We start from the raw sequence: 22,166 nt of genomic DNA, 5'->3' as shown, positions 1-22,166 counted from the left end.
TTAGTGGTTGGAGCATTGGACCCTGACTCTGGATACAAGGGTTTGATTCCCGCTCAGATATGAAACCCACTGGATATCCTTGGGCAAGTTATATGATCTCAGCAATCAGGGGAAGTCAAAAGCAAACCTCCCCTGATCAAATCTTGCTGGAAAAAAAAACCCATAATAGGTTCACGTTAGGGTTGCCATAAGACAGAAATGACTTGAATACGCACAACACACACATACATGGTGCAGTAGTTTGAGTGCTGCACTAGGACACTGGGAAACTACACTTTGAATCACCACTGTGTGATCTTGGACAAGTTTAACTCTTTTATTTTGAGAAACTGGAGTGTGTCCAAATGAGGGTAACTAAAATGGTGCAGTGTCTGGAAAATATGCCCTATGAGATACAGCTTAGGGAGCTGGGGATGTTTAGCCTGGAAAAGAGAAGGTTAAGAAGTGATATGATAGCCCTGATTAAATATTTGAAGGGATGTCATGTTATGGAGAGAGCAAGCTTGTTTTCTGCTGCTCCAGGAAACAGCACCCAGAACAAAGGATGCAAGCTACAGGAAAAGAGATTCAGGGTCAACATTAGGAGGAACTTATAATGGCCCTTGATCGCTATGTTGCAATTTGCAACCCACTCCAGTATGGCAGAGTTATGCATAAAGGAGCTTGCCTTCAGATGGTAGCCACTGTGTGGATTATTGGTCTTTCTTATGCCATTCTACACACTGGTGGTACCTTTCCTAATACTTTCTGATCTAATATAATCAGTCAGTTGAAGGCTTTCATGGCCAGCTTCCATAGTTTTTTGTGGGTTTTTCGGGCTAGGTGGCCATCTTCTAGAAGATTTTCTTCCTGATGTTTCGCTAGCATCTGTGGCTGGCATCTTCAGAGAATGCTTGCCTGGAAAAAGTGGGTGTATACACACACACACACACACACACACACATGCACACACACGCACACACACACTGTGTGAGCCTGGGAATACATGAGTGATTTGCATACTCCCCCCAAAAAGTGCATTCTTGGCTGTCCCTGATCTCCCCCGGCCACTATATACCTGTACCCAGGAGGAGGAAAGTGCAGATGAGGATTATTTCACACTGTGTTGTGAGAACTAACACACAATAATGCAGGCATTAAACCAGGACCTCCAGAGGTCCCAGAGGATGTTGTCATTATTGTGTGCCAACACTCAAAATATATGAATGTCAGCATGGTGTAGTAGCTTGAGTGTTGGGCTAGGATTCTGGAAGACCAGGCTTTGAATCCCCATTGTGAGAAATTTCACCCTCTCGGCTTCAGAGGAAGGCGATGACAACCCCTCATCTTGATCAAATTGTGTCAAGAAAACCTAGTGATAGGTTTGCCTCAGGGTTGATATAAGTCAGAAATGATTTGAAGGTACCCAACATTAACAGCAACAGCAGCAGCAGCAGCATGTGCAGCTGCTAATAAGCAACAATCTTCAGTTGTACCCTCACCTTGTCCCTGTTCATTACAGGGCAGTATTGGGAGGGTAGGAAAAAAGTGAGTCACCTCTCTCCTGTGAGAATGACTTCAAACACTGTCTAGAAACCAAAAAACAAACAAAAAACAAAAACAAAAAACCAACAAAAACCTATAAAAGAAAAAAGAAAAACCTGTCCAGTTTTTGAACTTGTTCCTAGAGCAAGAAGAAAATTGATGAAAATTATTGATTTTCCTCTGAGAGTATGAATAATTTAAATATAGACATTCTTAGTTAGTGCTAATTGTCTGGTGAAGAAGCTTAGAGAAGTGAGACAAAGAACATGGAAAAGTTCCAGTTGTGTTTTCTGATCAGGTATGTTGCACTCAAGGGTGTAAGATCCCAAGAAACCAGAAAGGCTTTAAGTGACTCCCCTTCCCAAGGATGAGACAATTATTTGCAGCTGGAGAGTCAATCTCTGTTATTGTTACTATAATGTGTTCCTAATGCTTAATGTAGATAAAAAGACAACACATTTAATGAGAAATATGATAGGAAGACATTAGATGACAAATGGACTCTCATACAATGGTTATGTAATGTCCACATGGAAGCTGAAGGGTAAGCTGAACTTTACAGTAGAAATTTTTATTTTAAATTGTTTTTGGATGTTTAAATAAGTTTTGACTTTTGGTGGATTGCAGAATTATTTCTCAATTTTCCCTTCCCTGTCAGCTCTCTCCCCACCACAAGTGCATTCTGCTTTAAGAAGTCTTTCTGCCACTAGGTCTTCCGTTGAATGAAATAACCATTACAGCATAACAGAGCTCAGAAGTAGCTGTTTACAAATAACAATTTACATGCAAGTATTCCATTTTTTTCTCATGCAGTTGTAACAATTTTAGTCAATTTATACCAGCAAGATGTTCGTGGTCTAACTACCTATACTCATTTTATGGCGTAGTTCAGTATCTTGTACCATTCTGAGAAAAGAACAACAGCAACCTCTTGCTCAAGAGTTAAGCTGGAAAAGTTCCCTAACATGTGTAGTTATACTTTTCTAAATGTGGTGCAATAGGATGTATTCAATGGGGCACTGGAGAACCATTAAATTCCTACTTGTTTTAGTGAATTTCCATAACTGTAAACATTTCATGTGTAGACATACATCTTGGGATGCTGTGTAACTATTCGCCAGAGCCGTCAGTGTACCACTTTCTTGACTGAGATCGAAGAAACAGCCACTGTGAATTCCATATTACAGAATGGAATCGCAAGCCCATTGACATATACAAAATCAGTCGCACAGTGCCTGTGTTTGGCAAAAGAGAAGTGTAGCACAATGACCATGTAACTGCATGTGTGTAGATTTACACTGTACAAGGACAATGTAATATCTTGCCCTTACTTCCTTTTTTTAAAAAAAAAGAATGTTAGTTATTAATTTTTGAAAATTCCAGAATTATAAATTCATAGAATAATAGAATCATAGAGTTGGAAGAGACAACAAGGAACATCCAGTCCAACCCCAGTGCCATGCAGGAATACACAATTAAAATACTCCTGACAGGTGGCCATCCAGCCTCTGCTTAAAAATCTCCAAAGAAGGATATGCCACCACCGTCTAAGGCAGTGTATTCAACAATCGAACAGCTTTTACTGACAGGAAGTTCTTCCTAATATTTAGGTGGAATTTCTTTTCCTTGTAGCTTGAAGCCATTCCTGTATGTCCTAGTCTCTGAAGCAGCAGAAAGCAAGCTTGTTCCATCTTAATATGACATCTCTTTAAATATTTAAGCATGGTTATCATGTCACCCCTTAACCTTCTTTTCTTCAGGCTAAACATACCAGCTTCCTAAGCCACTTTCATAGAACATGGTATCTAGATCCTTCATCATTTTGGTTACACTCCTCTGGACATGCTCCAACTTGGCAAGATCCTTCTTCAATTGTGGTACCCAGAACTGGACACAATATTCCCGGTGAGGTTTGACCAAAGCAGAACAGAGTGCTATAATTACTTCTCTCGATCTAGTCACTATACTCCTAAGTTCAACTATTTACCTTTGAAGAGACACTTTGCTGAATGAGAAGTCAGAAGGCATTCTTCACCCCCTAAATATCTATAGTATATATGTTTAATGGGCATCAGGAACAGGTATGTCTTCATGAGTATGTCAAAGAGACAAGCCTGCCTAAACAAGTGTGATCTGGTATTTACCTAGAGGCCCCATCTCTTGCTCCCTTTGCAGTGAGACATTCTGATGTAAGAGGTTACTGACTGGATTAAATTTCTGTGTATGCCATTGTATGCATGCATGCTCCTGTTCTGAACATCTTCAGATATCATGAATAGTACTGGTGATTGTAATCTGATCTCCATGCACTTGCTATGTGCATTTAACACTATGTTATCAATAGATTTAATCTTGACTACAGAAACTATTGGAAATGGCAAATTCTGATATGGGCCATGACGACAGTGCACTATCGAGAGAAAAAAGCTAAAAGCTGCAAGTGCCCCCCCCCCCCACACACACATTTCAGAATTTTTTGGAAGAATTGTGTGAAGGATTTGTGTAAAGGACTAAGTCATAGTAACTTTTCTGTTGATTGAATAACACATTACTATTTTCTCTGATAAAAGCCTAGAGCAACGAAGTCTCTGGAACAGCCTGGGAATATATAGTGAATGCTTAGTTTATAGATGTAAAAATGTAACATTTTGGAACTGATTGTTAATGTTCTCCTAAGTGTCTATGTGTAAAATGAACTATAGGAATTGTAAATAAGGTGGTCTCTGGATTACATTCTCATTTGCAACTTTCATTAGAATGTGTACCCTTTCTCTGCAGAGATAAAATTTTATTTTCTCCTTGGTTGTTTCACCTTGCTAACTGGTCCATTCCTCTGAGCAGTGAATCTCTCACTCTTATGGCAGCTTGTGATGTGGTAATGCAAGATAGGTCTTTCTCAAGGGTATGATCCTGATTATGGAATATCTTTCCTAGTGTGTGTTTGGTTCTCATATTGCTGATTTGTTTATAATAAGCAAAATCTTAGGCTAGAGCTTGTGACTGCAGTTATGAATTCATAATGTAGAATTACACATTCAGGATGATGATGATGATGATGACGACGACAGGGTACAACATAGATTAAAACACATAAAACTATTTAAACATGTTAAGCTAAAACATTTAAACATAGGACACATTAAAATTATCTAGGAGAAAATTAAAATATCCCAATTTAAAATTAAGAGTTTAAAATTGATTGGATAGGCTTGCCAGAAGAGATAAGACTTTAATACTATTTTAAATTCAGATAGTATGTTTAGCTGTCAAATCTCTCCTGCCAGGTCATTCTACAGTCTAGAGGGGGCTGACAAAAAGATCCTTTAGGTAACAATTGCAAGCCTAGTCCTGGCTAGTTGAAGTAAATGTCCCCCAGATTATCTATTTGCATGGGGCAGATTATATATGTCCTTAACTAAGAGCCAAAACAGACTGGCAAAAAATGCTGGCTTCGGAGTGGCATGAGGCCATGGTGTATGCACAGTGAATGACCCGATGCTTCTTCCAAGCTAGTGTTACACCACTCCACTGACCACACAGTAGATGGGGTTACAGAGTTTCTGTGGAGTGGTGTTTACACACACCATGCCACAGAAATGTCCCAAAACAGCAGCCGTAGTCGAAAGGGTGCCTTTTCTCCACCCCAAAAGGAATGGCATTTTGCGGCTTTTTTTTTGGGGGGGGGGGCAGAAAAATGGCAGATCAGGGCCACAGTGTGCAGTTGCCATGGCACCTATCCAATGCTCCAAGGGGTGACATTGAAGTGCCCTTTTATGACCATCTGTTTTGGCCCTTTGTCAAGTGTCTTTAACTTAGGGCCTGAGCACATGCTAGGCAAAGATAGCATGGTCTGAGCATATGCTATCTTTCCCTTGATGTTCTCCCAGGTTAGTCACCCTATGGATACATGTCTGTACTGGGGGGATTGAGCTGATCTCATCATGGGGTTTTTGGCCTGCGTCATCTAAACTTGGTGACATCAAGCCAAGGGGACTTGGGCCATTTGGTCCATGTGGAAAACCCCTAAATCGCTGATGTAGAATCTTGACCATATCTTCTCACTTGGATTTCAGAAATTTAACCTGACCCCAGAATCTTAATGGCTTAAGAATGCTTATACAGTTCCTTCGGGTTACGAAATTAATTCGTCCGCCGCCGCTTTCGTAACCCGAAAAGCCTGCAAGCAGAATGCCATAGGCGCTAATGGGGAAAAGCCGCGATTTCGTGTGAAATAGCGCCGAAAAGCACCAAAATTTTTTTTGTAACCCGAAAAAACCTTCGTAAACCGAACATTAGTCCTATAGGTATTTTTTCGTATCCCGGAAATTTCGTAACGTGGGTATTTCGTATCCCGGGGTACCACTGTATTAGATTATGTTTCTAGTAGAGTTTTATGGTTGATGTTTTGGATAATATATATACTTCTTCACTGTGGAGGGTGATCTCATTTTCCTTACAACTTGTGCCTGGACCAGTGTTGCCTTTAGTTTTGGATTCCTTAATTATTCCTATTATTCCTTAATAATAGATATTGGCCTGAATTCTATTGCTAGCCCTACCTAAACTTGAATCAATGGGACTTACCTATGTGTTGTTTGATGATTCAACAACTCATTGAATGGGTCTCCTCTAACTGGGATTAACCAACAGGATTTAAACCAACATTGATTGACTGATACTATGTTATGCTATGAATATGTATTCTGTTTTCATTATTTTCTTTAGTGCTCTGTATGTCTCTTGGTTGTAAGACTAGGGTTTGATTATGAATATGGATATTAATGAGCTCATGTCACAACATTTTTGAAGAAACAATTAATTGTAATTGTTTGTCCTGAAATGATTTCAGAAAAAGAGGAGGGAGGCAGCACTTATGGTTAAATAACAGGGGATCCTTGCAAAATTCATTATCAAGACTTCTCAACTTCTTCATTTTACAGGTAGTTTGCAAGGACTAAAGACAACATGAGCAATTTTACTTCTGGGTCCACTTTTCTGCTGCTCCAGTTCTCAGATGTTCGAGAGCTGCAGTTCCTTCAGTTCTTTGTGTTCCTCGCAATGTACCTGATGGCAGTGACAGGGAATCTTCTCATCATCATTGCAGTTGCCCTTGACCACCGCCTGCATACCCCTATGTACTTCTTCTTATTCAATCTGGCCATGATTGACCTTGGAATAATTTCAGTAATAGTACCAAAATCCATGGCTATGTCTCTCACGAATGATATTTCCATTTCTTATTCTGGGTGTGTTGCTCAAGTTTTCTTTTATTTATTGTTTGCATCATTGGATCTAGTTGTGCTAACTATAATGGCACATGATCGCTATGTTGCAATTTGCAACCCACTTCAGTATGAGAGAATTATGCACAAGGGAGCCTGTCTTCAGATGGTAGCCATTGGGTGCATGGCCAGTCTTTTGTATGCCACCATACATACTAGTGGCACGTTTGCCATCACCTTCTGTTCTAATATTGTCAACCAGTTTTTTTGTGATCTCTCACAGTTAATAAAACTCTCTTGCTCTCACATTAATCTAGTGGAAGTTGGGCTTCTTGTCACAGGCTTTGGTATAGCAGTGGGATGTTTTATCTTTATTACTGTAACATATGGCCATATCTTTACTACAGTGCTTAGAATTCCTTCTGTTCATGGCCAGAAAAAAGCCTTCTCTACTTGTCTTCCCCACCTCACTGTTGTCTCTTTATTGATATTCAGTAGTCTCTTTGCTTATGCAAAAACTCCCACTGGTTCTTCTTCTACTCTGGATGTAGCCTTTGCTGTGGTATATAGTATAATTCCTCCCATGCTGAATCCGTTCATCTATAGCATGAGAAACAAAGAGATCAAGAGTGCTCTGTGGAAACTGTTGGACTTCACAATTATTTCCAAAAGGATATTTTGATCTGTTATTAAAAAGGGTTGTTTTTTAAACAATTACAAGAATGCTTCCATGACAAAAACGGAAGCGTTCCCCTTTAATAGTGCCATCTGCAATCCCACCAGGAGGCTCCCGTCGCAGATTGATGACGCTGGGGCAATGGGAACATGGTGGAAGGTAAGTAATGTGATAAAACTCCATATACTCTCAATCGCAGAAAACCCCACTGGCTCTCAAAACCTTAGGGTTGCTATAAATCAGAATTGACCTAAAGGAACACCACAATAATAAACAATTAATCAACATACATTAATTCTGTCACACAGATTATTTTCTGAACTATCTATTATTTTCCCTGTACCATTTTTCTTTTCATGTTCTCTCTCTCTCGCTCTCTCTCTCTCTCTCTCTCTCTCTCTCCCCGCCTAATGGAGAAATAGCATCCATCATGTTCATCCACACTGGCCTGGCAGAGCACCATCCTCACTTGGTTCCAGCACCTTGTGATAAGTCCTCCTTCCATTGCAACTGGCCTTTTTCTGGTCTATGGAAAGAGAAGAGCAGCTGACATCTGCTGGATTTAATCTTGCCCCCTCCCCCCCAACCATTGTCATTCTCTTTTCTTACTATTTTGTGTCTTTTTAGATTGTAAACCTGAGGGCAGGGAATGGTCAGATTAACAATTTCTAAGCTTCTCTTGGAGCCTGTTTGGCTGAAGGGCTGGATATAAATGTTATTGATAAAATAAATAAATAAGTAAATAATTATGTGAGAGAAGAATCATATTGGGACGTTTACAAATCCATGGCAAAATCTATATGCAATTTATATAATTCTAGGTTACAGTTTCTAGATCAGGCTTCATCAGGATTATCCAAGTAATGGTGCAACATCCTTATTCCATAGAATCCTTATTCCATAGTTGTGAAACTTCATAACTCAATTGATGTCAATGTCTTAGGGACCAAAGAGACAGGCCAAAATAAAGCTGCTTTGGGTCACTTTGGAGGTTTGCTGTTTAAATGACACATGCATCTCAAGAGGGCAGAAACTGTGCCAAAGCTGCACTGCAATCTGACAGGGGTTAAATATCTCACAACACAACAGCTCCCAGAATTCCCTAGCATTGAGCCAGGGCAGTTAAAGTTGTCTCAGAGTGGATTATTTCTGCAGTGTGTTTTGGACCATAGTTGAATATAAAGGGTTTAAAAGCCAGATGGGTAAGACTCAAACTTTGGCCCCAGGTAGATGAATTTGTAATTTCTGATTCCTTCCACATTTTTTAATATAAAGTTTTTTGCAGCCTGAATATGAAGAAATTTGGAAATATTTATAAATTACTGTCAAAAACAAGCTCCAATGATTTTTTATCCTATTTCCATGACAGGAAAACCCTGCCCTCTTCCAAGGTAATGGGGGTATGGTATTAACATTGACTCCGGTCAAGTGAAGCTGCAAAATTGCAATTGCATAAAAGTCTAACTAATGTCTTCTTTAGATATTAATAGAAGATACTGATTCTCCTATTATACAAGACACATCCAGATAAATACTACAGGATGGCCCCCTCTGATGCTTTTCTTCTCTGTATACTCACTCAGAGAAAAGCCAATATTTGCTCCCAAGTGTTTCATTTCACATCATTGAACTCCATTGCCTACTATTTAGTGAAATGTTTTGATAGAATTGGAAGGAAGGCTGTAAAGAAAGAAAGAAAGAAAGAAAAGAAAAGAAAAGAAAGAAAGAAACTGAACACTTATGCCCATTTATTTGTTTGTACAAAATTCTAGCCCATTGTCATTTAGAAACAGAGATGTTGCCAAAGCTGGTAATTTCCTGATCAAAATAGCACCAATCAAGTTCACTCACATCAGTATGGCATAGCTCCATCATGACTTGGTTCCGGCACCTGATAAGAAGCCCCCTCCATTACAACTCGCCTTGCTTTGGCCTCTAGGTAGAGAAGAAAAGCGAGCATCTGCTGGACTTTATCACATATCCAACTGTCATCCCGTTTTCCTTGTGTTTTGTGTCTTTTTTTATTGTAAAGTTGTGGGCAAGGAATTGTCAAATTAAGGATTTCCAAGATACTCTCAGAACTTGTTTCATTGAAGGACTGGAAATAAATAGTATAAATAAAAAAATCTTTAAAAATCATATGGGAGAATGGTCCAGTTTTTGAACATGTTCTCAGTGAAGGGAGTAAAATGATGAAAGTATTGATTTTGCCCTGGGAATACAAAAAATGTGATAAGGACATCTCTAGTTTGGACTGTATGCCATTTGCTGACTTTCTACTAAGAACTCTTAGACAAGAGGGACCAAGAACAAGGAAAACAGGAAGTCCAATTGTATTTTCTGATGAAATATGCTGCACTCTAGGGAGTAAGATCTCAAGAAATTAGAAAGACTTTAAATGAATCTCCGAGGCGGGTTACACACCGCCATTAAAGTACGTGTGGAGCGCGTACTAAGGTTAGGGAGGTGCGGTGCTTCCACACCTCCCTAACCCTAATACGCGCTCTGCGCGTAAAAAATGACAGTGGCCGATCCAGATGGCCGCCACCATGAGGACGTCACGGCCGCGCCGCCTCTATATAGGGCAGTGTGGATGTGACATCCTCGCTCCATTCCAGGGTGCCTAGTGCACCCTTTGCGCGGACCAGGAAGGAGCTCCGTTTCAGAGCTCCTTCCTGGTTTGCAGCGCCGCTTTGCGTTGCTGGCCGCAGCCTTCAGACGGCTGTGCCCAGCGAAGCAAGGGAGAAAGAGGCCAAGCGGCCCCTTTCTCATTCTCCCCGCCGCCGTGGGGTATCCTTGGGGCTTGAAGCCCCAAGGACACCTCTTTTCAGGCTGCGGGGAAGCAGCGTTTTGCCGCTTCCCCGCAGCCTGAAAAGCAGTGGATCGGGGCCTCAGCGGCTGCTGTTCTGGCAGCTAAGGCCCCAATACACCGGGGAAAGGGGCGGGTACAGCCCGCCCCAAATGGGCGGTCTGTAACCCGCCCTAATCTGATATGAGGCAATTATTTGCAGCTGGAGACTCACTTTCTGTTATTGTTACTTATGATGGGTTCCCAATACTCAGTGCAGACCAAAAGACAACAGCACATCCTGTGGCAATAATGACACAGGAAGTGCTGGGATAAGGTGATGAATGGACTCATATACTGTTGTTCACATGGAAGCTGGAGGGTAAGCTGACTGATACAGTACAAATGTTTCTTTCAAACTGTTTTGAAGTGCTTTGGTATGTTTCGTTGATTTTTGGGAGGTGTGTTATTATTTTTCATTTTTGCCTTTACCACCAGCACTCTTCCCAACACAAATCTCCCTCCTTATTTGTAAATCAGCTCCTCTTGGAACGGCATTATGAGCACTGGTGAGATGTTCTTGTCTGTAGACAGAGGCAAAGCAGATTGGTGTTTCCACTACTTCCCACGCAAGGAGAAATTGTGAAAGGCACCCTGCTTTTGATGATGTTTTGGGGGACAGAGGTGGAAATGCCAGTTGATGTGCTCTTGCAGTAGGTAATGCCTGATAAGTCAGGACTGGGTCAGGAGGCGCTACTAGTAAGTAAAGTCAGGAGACACTACTAGTAAGTAAAGTGTCCTTAACTAGGTAGCTGATCTAGATTCTTGACCATACTTTCTTACTTTGATATCAGAAATATAACCTGACACCAGGATTTTATTGTTTTAAAAATATTTATATTACACTTTGTTTCCAGTAGAGTTTATGGATGATATTTTGAAATATGTGTATACTTCTAAACTTTGGAGGGTGATCTCATTTTCCAGGGAATTCTGTCCTTGACCAATAATTTCTTTGCCTTTAGATTTCTGGGTTTTTATTCTGTAATTATAGATATTGGTCTGAAATTTGTTACTAGTCGTACCTAAAGTTGAGTTAATGGGATTTACCTACAGTATGTATTGATTTACAATTCAACAATATGTTGAATGAGTCTACTCTAATTGGGTCTAACCAACAAGATTCAAGCCAATGTTGATCGATTGAAATAAATGATTATGAGGCAAAGTAGATGGAGCAGAGAAAGTGGCCACATATCACTCATGCCTTGAGCGCCCCTGGACCACTGTAGGACCATGACAACTAGACAGCATGGTCCTGAGGGAACCCACTGTCATGGTCCTGAATGGTCTGCAAAAAGGAGCGGTAAGAAGCCACTCCTTTCGTGGCTGATTTTGGGTTTTGTTCGGCTGAACTCTGAACAATCCAGAGGCATGCCCTGCCCCTCGATTGGCCTAATAGCAGCCCTTTTGGGCTGTCTGTTAGAGGATTATGTTATGTTATGAATATATGTTCTGTTTACATAATTTTCTTTATTACTCTGAATGCCTCTTGGTTGTAAGACTAGGGTATTAATATTAATACTAATATTATTGAACCACTGTCATGATAGCTGGTAAGAAACAGTCAGTTGCCATTGTTTGTCTAGAAATGATACAGAAAAAGAGGAGGGAGCAGCATTTATTGTTAAATCAAGGAAATTCAAAACTTATTAGCAGATAAACTGTATATTAATAAAGACTTCTCATCTGTAGCTGCTGTTTGCATCTGAAAGAAATCTTCCATTTTCAGCAAAAAAAAAAAAAAAAATCCTTTTAAGTGCAAAGAAAAGTGGCATAGCTGTGGTTTCTGATGTGACCCAAAAAAGAAATTATTAAACTTTTCTGCCTGCCTGGTGTGGTTCCACTTGTGATTTGTCTCCTCAGTAGATATCAGTATTTTTTTTAAATACACATTATTTGTAATTTGGGTCAAATATTTTTAGCAGCCACTCCCCTGCTCTTTTTTGCTTCATGGTGCTGCAGTTTTTCTGTGAGAAAAAAGATTTTAAAAAATCCTACAAAGCTATGGCTTGGATTTCTGATAGAACATATCCACATCTCATAGGAAGAACATTTGGTGGGAATGCCTAGTATTACACTATCCTTCCAGGCCTGCCCCACATTCTTCCTCTTTTTTTATATAGCACAATCACAGTCTGACCACAGCTGGTAGATCAGATGATGTCCTACAGATAAGGCTTTCAAGCATGAAATTGCCCGTATTGTCACATCCGCTCGCCGCTTTGACCATGTTTCTCCTCTTTTATCCTCCCTTCATTGGCTCCCCTTCCCCTTTCGCATCCGGTACAAGCTTTTGTTACTGACTTTCAAAGCCCTCCATGGGTTGGCCCCTCCTTACTTATCTGACCTTCTTTCTCCTTACATTCCTACTCGCACCCTCCGCTCTGGTAGTCAGGGTCTCCTGTCACAATGTAGGACTACCACTGCCCCCTCCCGAATTTGTCCCTTCTCGCTTGCTGCCCCTTACTCCTGGAACCTTCTTCCCCCACATGCACACCTCATCACTTCTCTGCCCAGTTTCAAAACTGAATTAAAGACTATATTGTTTAGAGAAGCATTCCCAGAGGTGAGACCCTCTCTGACCCAGGAAGCCTCCTTCTAACCATCCATCAAGAAGCCAAGCCCTTCCTCCAGTCCATCTGCCTTGGTCCAGGCCTCGGAGGTGGAAAAGATCTGCTGGACCTGATCCTATTCCCCACCACCACTCCCTTCTCCTTTTGTGTCGTGTCTTTTAGATTGTAAGCCTGAGGGCAGGGAACCGTCTGACTAAAAAAAATTGATGTACAGCGCTGTGTAAACTTACAGCGCTTTATAAATAAAGGTTAATAATAATAATAATAATAATAATTATGAGGGAGAATTACAGACCAATAGTTACTGACTGCAAAATTCAAATTCAAAGAAGCTTCATGTATGTGCACATATATACTCTGTAAGAGAATAAGGATATAGATGTCAATGAAAAGTAGTCTGACACACTGGATGGGTAATCTTTGAGGCCAGTGATGTGGTAAGGTTGTGGGAGTTTCTAGCTGCCTCTGGCTTACTGACCTTGACCCAAACTGCACCCAACCTTTAGTTCTCATATTCCTTCCACAGGTATTTTCAGTGTGGGTTTAGAAGCCCTCACCTTATGTATCTCCTTGCTATCTTGTGTGCAGGATCTGCAAGTAGTCAGTCAGCATATGATCAGCAAGACATAGTCCCTGTTACGCCACTGGTTACTGGGTCATCTGTGGTCCTTGGGATCCTTAGGCTTGATACTCCTGAACCCTGAGCCTCCAAAATTCATCCAAAAATGTTGGCTTTGTCAACTAAAATTCACTAGTTAAGAACAATGAGTCTCTCCCAACCTGTTTCAGGGGACAACTTTATTGCTTCTCTGTGTGTTTGTGTGGGTGATTTTTTTAAAAAATGTCTTTAAAAGACTAAGAATTTTTTTATCAAAAAGTAAAAGTTGTCTGTTACAAATTTTACAAATACTGATTTTAGTCCTTCAAATAGGATTATCAAACTTTGCAGAATCCCAGTCCTGAGCAGTGACTAATGGCTTTGATGTTAGTGGGAAGATGGTCTGGTCAGAATGCTCATTTGAACTTTACAGGAGCTATCCAAGGTGCTAAACATGTTTCGAAAATAGGGTTTGTCCTGTGAACAGTTCCAAAACCCCACATTTCCAAAATTCATATTTTCCCCCAACAGATTCATCTGGCTACCAGAGCAGATTCTACATTTGGAATGTTTGCAGAGGTGCAATCCTTTCCAAGATGCTGTGAAACTATCTCTTATTCATCTCAAGGATAAATGCTGGAATAGGTGAATAGGATTACAGTGGTACCTCGGGATACGAAATACCCAGGTTACGAAATTTCCGGGATACGAAAAAATCCCATTGGAAATAATTGTTCCGGGTTACGAATGTTTTTTCGCGTTACGAAAAAATTTTTTGGTGCTTTTCGGCGCTTTTTCGCACGAAACGCGGCTTTTCCCCATTAGCGCCTATGGCATTTCGGCTTACGAAGGCTTTTCGGGTTACGAAAGCGGCCGCGGAACGAATTAATTTCGTAACCCGAGGGAGCAGTGTACTATCATGCCATCTCAGAGCAACACATAAATTACAGTGGACACCCTTGATATCTGCTGGGGTTTGGTTCCAGAAACCCCTGTGGATACCAAAATCTGTGGATGCTTAAGTCCCTTTAAATACAATAGCATGGTAAAATTGTGTCCCTTATTTAAAATGACAAAATCAAGGTTTACTTATTGGAATATATGTATTTTTCTGTCTCTCTCTCTCTCTCTATCTATCTCTCTGTGTAATATTTTCAAATCGTGGATGATTGAATCCATAGACAAAAGATCTGTGGATACAGAGGGCTTACTGTATCACAATTTCCCCCGTATTATTGGTTTAAAGTGGTCCTCTTCAGACAACCTCAGGGTCTGGACAGGCTAATAGAATTGAAATTAACACCTTATTAACTAGGAACTGTTTTGTGCACATTTGGAATTAGTAAAATATTCTAAGCATAATTTTCAAATATTCATATCTTCTCACTGGAAGTCTCCAAAGCTAACAGGGGGATTTGAGGAAGATTTCAGAGCACAAATTGCATTTGGGCAAAATATTGTTTTGGGAATTCCTTCAGACCTTCGATTGAAATCATACAACATGTCATGAGTATCTTTCAGTTTACACTGAAGCTGCGTGCCAGAAGAGGCAATTGCAGATGCATGTGCATGTTTTCAATGGGGCTTGAGCATACACAGTATTACGCTTATGCGGGGGGGGGGATGACAGATCCCCCATGTAAGGGAAGGTCTCACTGTACTTATTTATCCTAAGAAATAAAGGTAGGGATATACCAGTAGGGTCACTACTATGACTTCTTAGATGAAATTGCATGTACCAGCCTTGAATGGACTGGTTAATTAATACATGGAGATTAACAGTTCTCGTTTTTTCCCCAAGAGGTAGTACAGAATGATGAACGATAACATGAGCAATCTTACTTTCATATCTACTTTTCTGCTGCTGGAATTCTCAAATATCCGAGAACTACAGATTGTATATTTCTTTGTATTTCTAGCCTTGTACCTAATGGCAATAACAGGAAATCTTCTCATCATCATTGCAGTGACCCTTGATCACCACCTACACACTCCTATGTTCTTCTTTGTCTTAAATTTTGCTGTGATGGACATTGGAACAATTTCAGTTACGATACCGAAATCAATGGCTATGTCCCTCACAAATAACAGGTCAATTTCCTTTTCTGGATGTGTGGCTCAAGTTTTCTGTTATTTCTTCTGCTTATCATCTGATTTCTGTCTCCTTATTATAATAGCCCTTGATCGATATGTTGCAATTTACAACCCACTCCAGTATGAGAGAATTATGCATAAAGGAGCTTGCCTTCAGATGGTAGCCACTGTGTGGATTATTGGTCTTTCCTATGCCATGATACACACTGGTGGCACCTTTGCAAACACCTTCTGTTCTAATGTAGTCAGTCAGTTTTTCTGTGAAGTCCCACAGTTATTAAAACTCTCCTGCTCTAAAACCTTTTTAGTTGAAGGTGGGCTTCTTATACTAAGTTGTATGATAGCACTAGGAGGTTTTATCTTCATCATCATCACATATGTTCGGATCTTTGCTGCAGTGCTCAGGATCCCCTCTGTACATGGACAGAAGAAAGCCCTATCCACTTGTCTTCCCCACCTTGTAGTTATCTCAGTGTTCATATTCAGTGCAGTTTTTGCCTATGGAAAACCTCCCAGTAATACTTCTTCTGATCTGGATTTAGCTTTTGCTGTGACATATGTCATAATCCCTCCCATCTTGAATCCATTTATCTATAGCATGAGAAACAAAGAGCTGAAGGCTGCATTGCGGAAACTAATAGATCTGGAGCTTTTTTCTAAAATCAGAATTAAACTTCTTCACAATTAGCTTTGTGAAAATACTGTTGCATTCAAATTGTTCCAAAGTGCATGCTGAACTTTTGGCTCTCTTAGTATATGAACAGAGAGAGGTCTGCTGGTCATGGCCCAAACTGATACCATCCTAACAATCATAAATTTTTCTTTCCTTTGGTGCAGAGACTGAAACAGGAGAAGCCTTTTAATTTATTAACATTATCAAATATATTCCAATAAAGCAAGAAAGAGAGAAGGGGAAAAAGTACTTCTCATCTGGATATCAACATGTCTATGTAACAACCTCATGTAGGTGTAAAAGACTATTATTGATGTTTCATGGATGTAACCTGTCTTTTCTAATAAATAAATATCCTCCCCAAGTCTACCTAGTTTCTGAATCCCCATCCCAGCAGTATCCCCACCCCAGAGAGACTCTTCCTTGCCGCCGGAGCGGCGTTTCTCCAGGGGGAGGGGCCGGTGAGAGCGGCCTCCATAAAGCCGGCTCGCCTGGGCAGGAGCGGCCCAGAGGACTCCGTTTTTCATTTTGTTTTGTAAACCGCCGTGATCATAGGAACGGCGGTATATAAATAAAATTTCAATCAATCAATCAATCAATGAATCAATCAAATCCTAAAGTTCCCAGCTGTTAATGCTTTGTTAAAATTGAGAATTCTTTTGGAGGCTCCTCTGCTCCCCTAAATGTGCAGAAAGACCCGATGTACAAAATTACCCAAACCCCTCACAAAAACCCCATTACACATTTCTTCATCTCCAAATGCATCTACATTCACTGGAGACCTTTTCAAAATGGTGTCTGAAAGTGATGCAACATGACCCCCGGTTGCCATTTTGGGGAGAATTTCAACAAAGGTAGAGGCATTTCAGAGCACTGTCATGGGAGTGTGGCCTATGGGTGGGAGTTGGAGGGCGGAAATTGGACCCTTGTCCCAGTGACATGTCATGAGATTACATTGTACAGGTATGAGTGACAAGATCTTCTGATAAGGGCTATGCTGACTTCACCCTTAGCAGGGCACAATGAAATGGAGATAAAGTCAGTAAATGCTCATTGCACACCTGATCCACCACCACCTAGCCTCTTTGCAGCAGGATTGTAGCCCTTTAATGCTCTCTTTGGCACTTTACAGAGTGCCCAAAAAGGGCGCTCTGCCGGCGCCTGTGATTGCTGTGCCAGGGAACCACAGCAGACAAACCGTGCGGTTCCCCAGTGCAGCAAAAAGAACCCGAAAAAAGCAGGTTCTTTTGGCGGCGTGGAAATGATGCTGCAAGGCACCAATGGTGCGCTTGCGGCGTCATTCCTGCGCTGTGACATGCGGACGCTAAGCATCTGTGACATCAAAATAGCGGTGCCCATGTGTATAGGGCACCACCATTTTGTACGTGCCCGGCACGTCTAGGGGCGGGGTGGCCGGAAAGGACATCCCTTCCTAACCCTAGTACGTGCCGAGCACGTACTTTTTGGCGGTGTGGAACCCGCCTATGTTTCTGTGCCAATATATGGAAATTGCTCATGTAGCTCTGCATTCCCCCATCAACCTGACCTTTGCTGCTGAAACACTAACAGCTTTAAGTTTACAGCTGCACTCTACCCTATTAATCTACAATCATTAATCTAAGACCATATTGGACTATCCCAGTTTGGCTGAAACAGTTCTGATAAATCCTTTGCCATTTTTCAGCTGCTTTTAAAATGTCCTAGTTGTTCTCTTCTCTGTCTACATATTCCCATTGCCTTCAGCTTATTTCAGCTGCTGCAAATGGAGTTCAAAGTGAAAAAGTAATTTGCTCTCAACTCGGTATGGGGAAAAAGAGAGAAGTAGATTGTGTCTTGCTCCTCCCAGTAGACCGAGGAAGAACCAAACTCTTGTAGCCTCAGTTTGTTCATCCTCATTACTAATTTTTGTCATCTTGACCACACTCTGATGTTGCTTGTCCACACATATCCCAGTTTTTTGTTGTGAAATATTGGAGGGTATGCTTCCTTGGCCACTTGTATCCACCAACAAGGCCCAATGCAGAGTGAAGTCAGAGCATAGTGGGCCTTTATACTCATTCCAACCATTGCCCAGCACTGTGACGTGACAGCATCATGACACAACATATATTACCTTTAAATGTGTATGTAAATATGCCCAACAAATCATCCCCTGGAGCAGTGGCATCAGAAAGACCTCTGATGAAGGGTAGGGGGACTGCACCAGGTGAAACCCTAAGGGGGGAGTGATACCACTTTTGCTGGAACATATGCATTTTGGCCAGAATGGGCTGTGGTATTTGCCTGCAAAACTTTAAAAGTCTGAAGAGATGGTATGAGTGAGATTAGGCACAGTGGGAGGAGAAAGGAGATGGCACAGTTTTTTAAAAATACTAAAATTTAATATTTCAATTTCAATTTTTTTCATATTTTCTTTAAAAACATCACATTTTATCAAATTTTCACTTTAACTACATGAAACTATGTATAAGTTACAACATTTATTCTGTATGTATGATATTGTATTTTAAAAGTAAAATTTCTATTTTTGCTAGTTCTTTATGTCACAACTATATATGTGAATTAGGATATATATATATATATATATATATATATATATATATATATATGGGAATTAGGATTTATAAGTAAAGTAGTACAAAAAACATTACTAAGAATTCTCTATGGTGCGATATGGGAGAAAGGGTGTGTGTGACATCCTGAGTTACCTCATAGGGTGACACCATCCCTAGTGATGCCACTGCCCTGGAGGACATGCCATGCATAGAATTCTGATTGATTTTCTTCTCTTTAGAAAGAGCTACAAAGGATATTTAAAGATTCAAAATTGGAATGAAATAATGGGAAGCGGCTTCGTGAATGTTTGGAAGTCCTAATGAAGATTCTCCTAATACCTCCTTTTCATCTCTTTAAGTCTTTGAATGGGCACAGAGAATTACTCCTATCCCTCCAGCATTTTGATGACTGTACATTGGCCAGGAGGAGAGCAGGGGACAGTTGAGGATTATTGTTACCACAATCCTGCATCCAGCCAGCATTTTAAAGCATTGAGTTTCTCAAAGAAAATGGTAGCTCTGTGTTGATTCTTTCTCCTCCACTGTCTATAGAACTGGAAGTTGGTTGCATGGTATCATTCACTGTCCATCCATTTTCCCATGCCTGCTGTACATCATTGATTGGAGGCTGGGACTTAATGGGCAAAACACTTACTGTAATAACACTGTCATATGTGCTTCACCTCAATAAATTGTGAATGAGTGGATGGTAATTAAACACTAATTTTTAAATATCAATCCTGAGCAATTTTTCACCTTGTTCAACATGCAGTGTCAAAAAAAGGATATATTTATTATGAATCACAGACAAAGTGCACATATTTGCATGTAGTTATATGACATTCTCCGCTCCCATTGTTTTTAGTGTAACATCTCTCCAGTTTAAGGGACTGCTGCTACCAAAAAACATACGGTGCATATGAATGTTTAGCCCTTTGCTTGCTGCAGTGATTTCTACCTTAAACATTTTGTTTCCGGTGCGCAGAGGACAATAAACTTTTCCATTTTTAGAGAGAAAGGCTGGAATCCTTTATGGCAGTTACAAATGCATAACTTAGGGTCATTCACTCATTCCTGTTGTATAGTCACAATCCCTATGGAGCCTCTAGTTTAGATGCTACATAGGGACTGTTGGAGATTCTACTAGAATATTATGTACTAGAATATTATAGGACTAGACTAAAAACAATTTCCCAAAGAAATGATCTGAAGACACACAACACACACATACATGGTGTAGTAGTTTGATTGCTGGACTAGGACACTGGGAGACTAGACTTTGAATCCCCATTGTGTGACCATGGACAAGTTTAACTCTCTCAGCCTCATAGGAAGGTGATGACAAACTCACTCTGAAAAAATATTGCCAAGACAATCCAGTGATACGTGTGTCTTAGAGTTTACATCTGTCAGAAATGAACAACAAAAACAATAGCAACAAATAAAATGTTGCAACAGTCCTCAGTTGCATCACTATCTTTTCACTGTCCACTTCCTGATTGCACTGAGAGGATAGGAAAAAGGTGAGTTGGAGAGGGGCACTTTCTCTTCCTCTGAGAACTACTTCAAAAACTGCCCAGTTTTTGAACGGGTTCCCAGTGTAAGGAGTAAAATGATGAGTGTATTCATTTCCCCCTGAGAGTACAAATAATGTAAATAAGGACAGCATGCCATTTGCTGACTTTCTGCTAACAATGCTTAGAGAAGAGGTGCCAAGAACAAGGAAAAGTCAAGGTCCAATTATGTTTTCTGATAAAATATGCTGCACTCCAGGGAGTAAGATCTCCAGAAACTAGAAACACTTTAAATAAGTCTCCTAATCAGGCATGAGGCAGTTATTTGCAGCTGGAGACGCATTCTCTGTTACTTTTATGTATGATGTGTTCCTAATACCCAGTGTAGACCAAAAGACAACAGCACATCCTTTGACAATTATGAAGAGTTGGGATGAGATGATGAATGGACTCACATACTGTTGTCCACATGGAAGCTGAAGGGTAAGCTGACTCAAACAGTGCACATGTTTCTTTCAAGCTGTTTTGATATGTTTTGTTGATTTTGTGGGGTTGTGGCTATATTTTTTATTTTTTCCTTTCCTACCAGCTCTCTTCCCACCACAAATCTCCCTCTTTATTTATAAAACAGTTCCTCTTGGAACAACATTGTGAGCAATGGACAAGTGTTCTCCAGCAGACTGCTGTTTCCACTCATCTTGCCAGCTATTTCCCATGCAAGGAGAAATTGTGAAAGGCACCCTGCTTCTGATGGTCACACCAAAGATGGTTTGTGGCACAGTGGTGGAAATAGCAGTCTGTTGTGCTCTTCCAGTGGTCAATGCCTGATAAGTCAGGACTGAGTCAGGAGACACTACTAGGTAAGAAAAGTGTCCTTAACTAGGTAGCTGAGCTAGATTCTTGACCATATTTTCTTACTTGGATATCAGAAATATAACCTGACCCCAGGATTTTAATGTTTTAGTTCTAATATTTATATTACACTTTGTTTCCAGTAGAGTTTTATGGATGATATTTTGAAATATGTGTATACTTCTAAACTTTGGAAGGTGATTTCATTTTCCTGGGAAATCTGTTCCTGTCAATGTTATCTTTGCTTTTGGGTTTCTGGGTTTTTATTCCTTAATTATAGACATTGGTCTGAAATCTGTTGCTAGTCATATCCAAAGTTGAGTCAAAGGGATTTACCTATGTATTGATTTACAATTCAACTTCACTGAATGAGTCTACTCTAATTGGAACTAACTGACAGGATTCAAGCCAATGCTGACTGACTGAAATAAATGATTATGAGGCGAAGCAGATGGGGCAGAGAATGTGGCCAGATAGCGCTCCTGCTCTGAATGCCCTGGGACCACTGCGGGAGCATGACAACCAGACACCATAGTCCTGAGGGACCCCATTGCCATGGTTCTGAATGGGCTGCGAAAAGGAGTGGTAAAAAACCACTCCTTTTGTGGCTAATTTTGGGCTGTGTTCAGATGACCTCTGAGCGATCAAGAGGCATGCATCATGTGCATGCCCTGCCCTCAGATTAGCCCAACAGCAGCCCTTTTGGTCTGTCTCTTTGAGGCTTATGTTTTGTTATGAATATGTGTTCTGTTATCTTTACTTCCTTTACTGTTGGATGACTCTTGGTTGTAAGACTAAGGTATTAATATTAATACTAATATTAATGAATTCGTATTATGATACCTTGGACAAAACAGTCAGTTGCAATTGTTTGTCTATAACGATACAGAAAAAGAGGAGGGAACAACATTCATTGTTAATTCAAGGAAATTCAAAATTTATTAGCAGATAAACCGTATATTAATAAAGTCTTCTCATCTTCTTCCATCTACAGGTAGTTTGCAAGGGCTAAAGACAACATGAGCAACCTTACT

General features: G+C 40.5%; 3 protein-coding genes across 3 annotated transcripts in view; all 3 read left to right on the top strand.

The window, feature by feature from the left end:
* The window catches only part of LOC121933741 (olfactory receptor 14A16-like), a 21,459-nt gene extending 14,977 nt beyond the window's left edge, over positions 1-6,482 (top strand). Inside the window, exon 3 of the mRNA XM_042473731.1 lies at positions 6,465-6,482. Within this exon, the coding sequence (XP_042329665.1) occupies positions 6,465-6,482 (18 nt within the window). The remainder of the gene's footprint in view (positions 1-6,464) is intronic.
* Position 6,483: 1 nt separating this feature from the next.
* Positions 6,484-7,428, top strand: LOC121933740 (olfactory receptor 14A16-like). Its single transcript, XM_042473730.1, has one exon. The coding sequence runs from the start codon at positions 6,490-6,492 to the stop codon at positions 7,426-7,428; it is 939 nt and encodes a 312-aa protein (XP_042329664.1). The 5' UTR covers positions 6,484-6,489.
* Positions 7,429-15,272: 7,844 nt separating this feature from the next.
* Positions 15,273-16,226, top strand: LOC121933739 (olfactory receptor 14A16-like). The gene has a single exon (XM_042473729.1). The coding sequence runs from the start codon at positions 15,273-15,275 to the stop codon at positions 16,224-16,226; it is 954 nt and encodes a 317-aa protein (XP_042329663.1).
* Positions 16,227-22,166: the final 5,940 nt, after the last annotated feature.

Source organism: Sceloporus undulatus, chromosome 6 (genome assembly GCF_019175285.1).
Source record: "Sceloporus undulatus isolate JIND9_A2432 ecotype Alabama chromosome 6, SceUnd_v1.1, whole genome shotgun sequence".
NCBI classification, from domain to species: domain Eukaryota; kingdom Metazoa; phylum Chordata; class Lepidosauria; order Squamata; family Phrynosomatidae; genus Sceloporus; species Sceloporus undulatus.
This window is presented reverse-complemented; position numbering and strand designations above follow the sequence as displayed.

Bases quoted from the DNA above. Each gene is read 5' to 3' on its own strand.
- LOC121933740 (XM_042473730.1), top strand. From the start codon at position 6,490: ATGAGCAATTTTACTTCTGGGTCCACTTTTCTGCTGCTCCAGTTCTCA.
- LOC121933739 (XM_042473729.1), top strand. From the start codon at position 15,273: ATGAGCAATCTTACTTTCATATCTACTTTTCTGCTGCTGGAATTCTCA.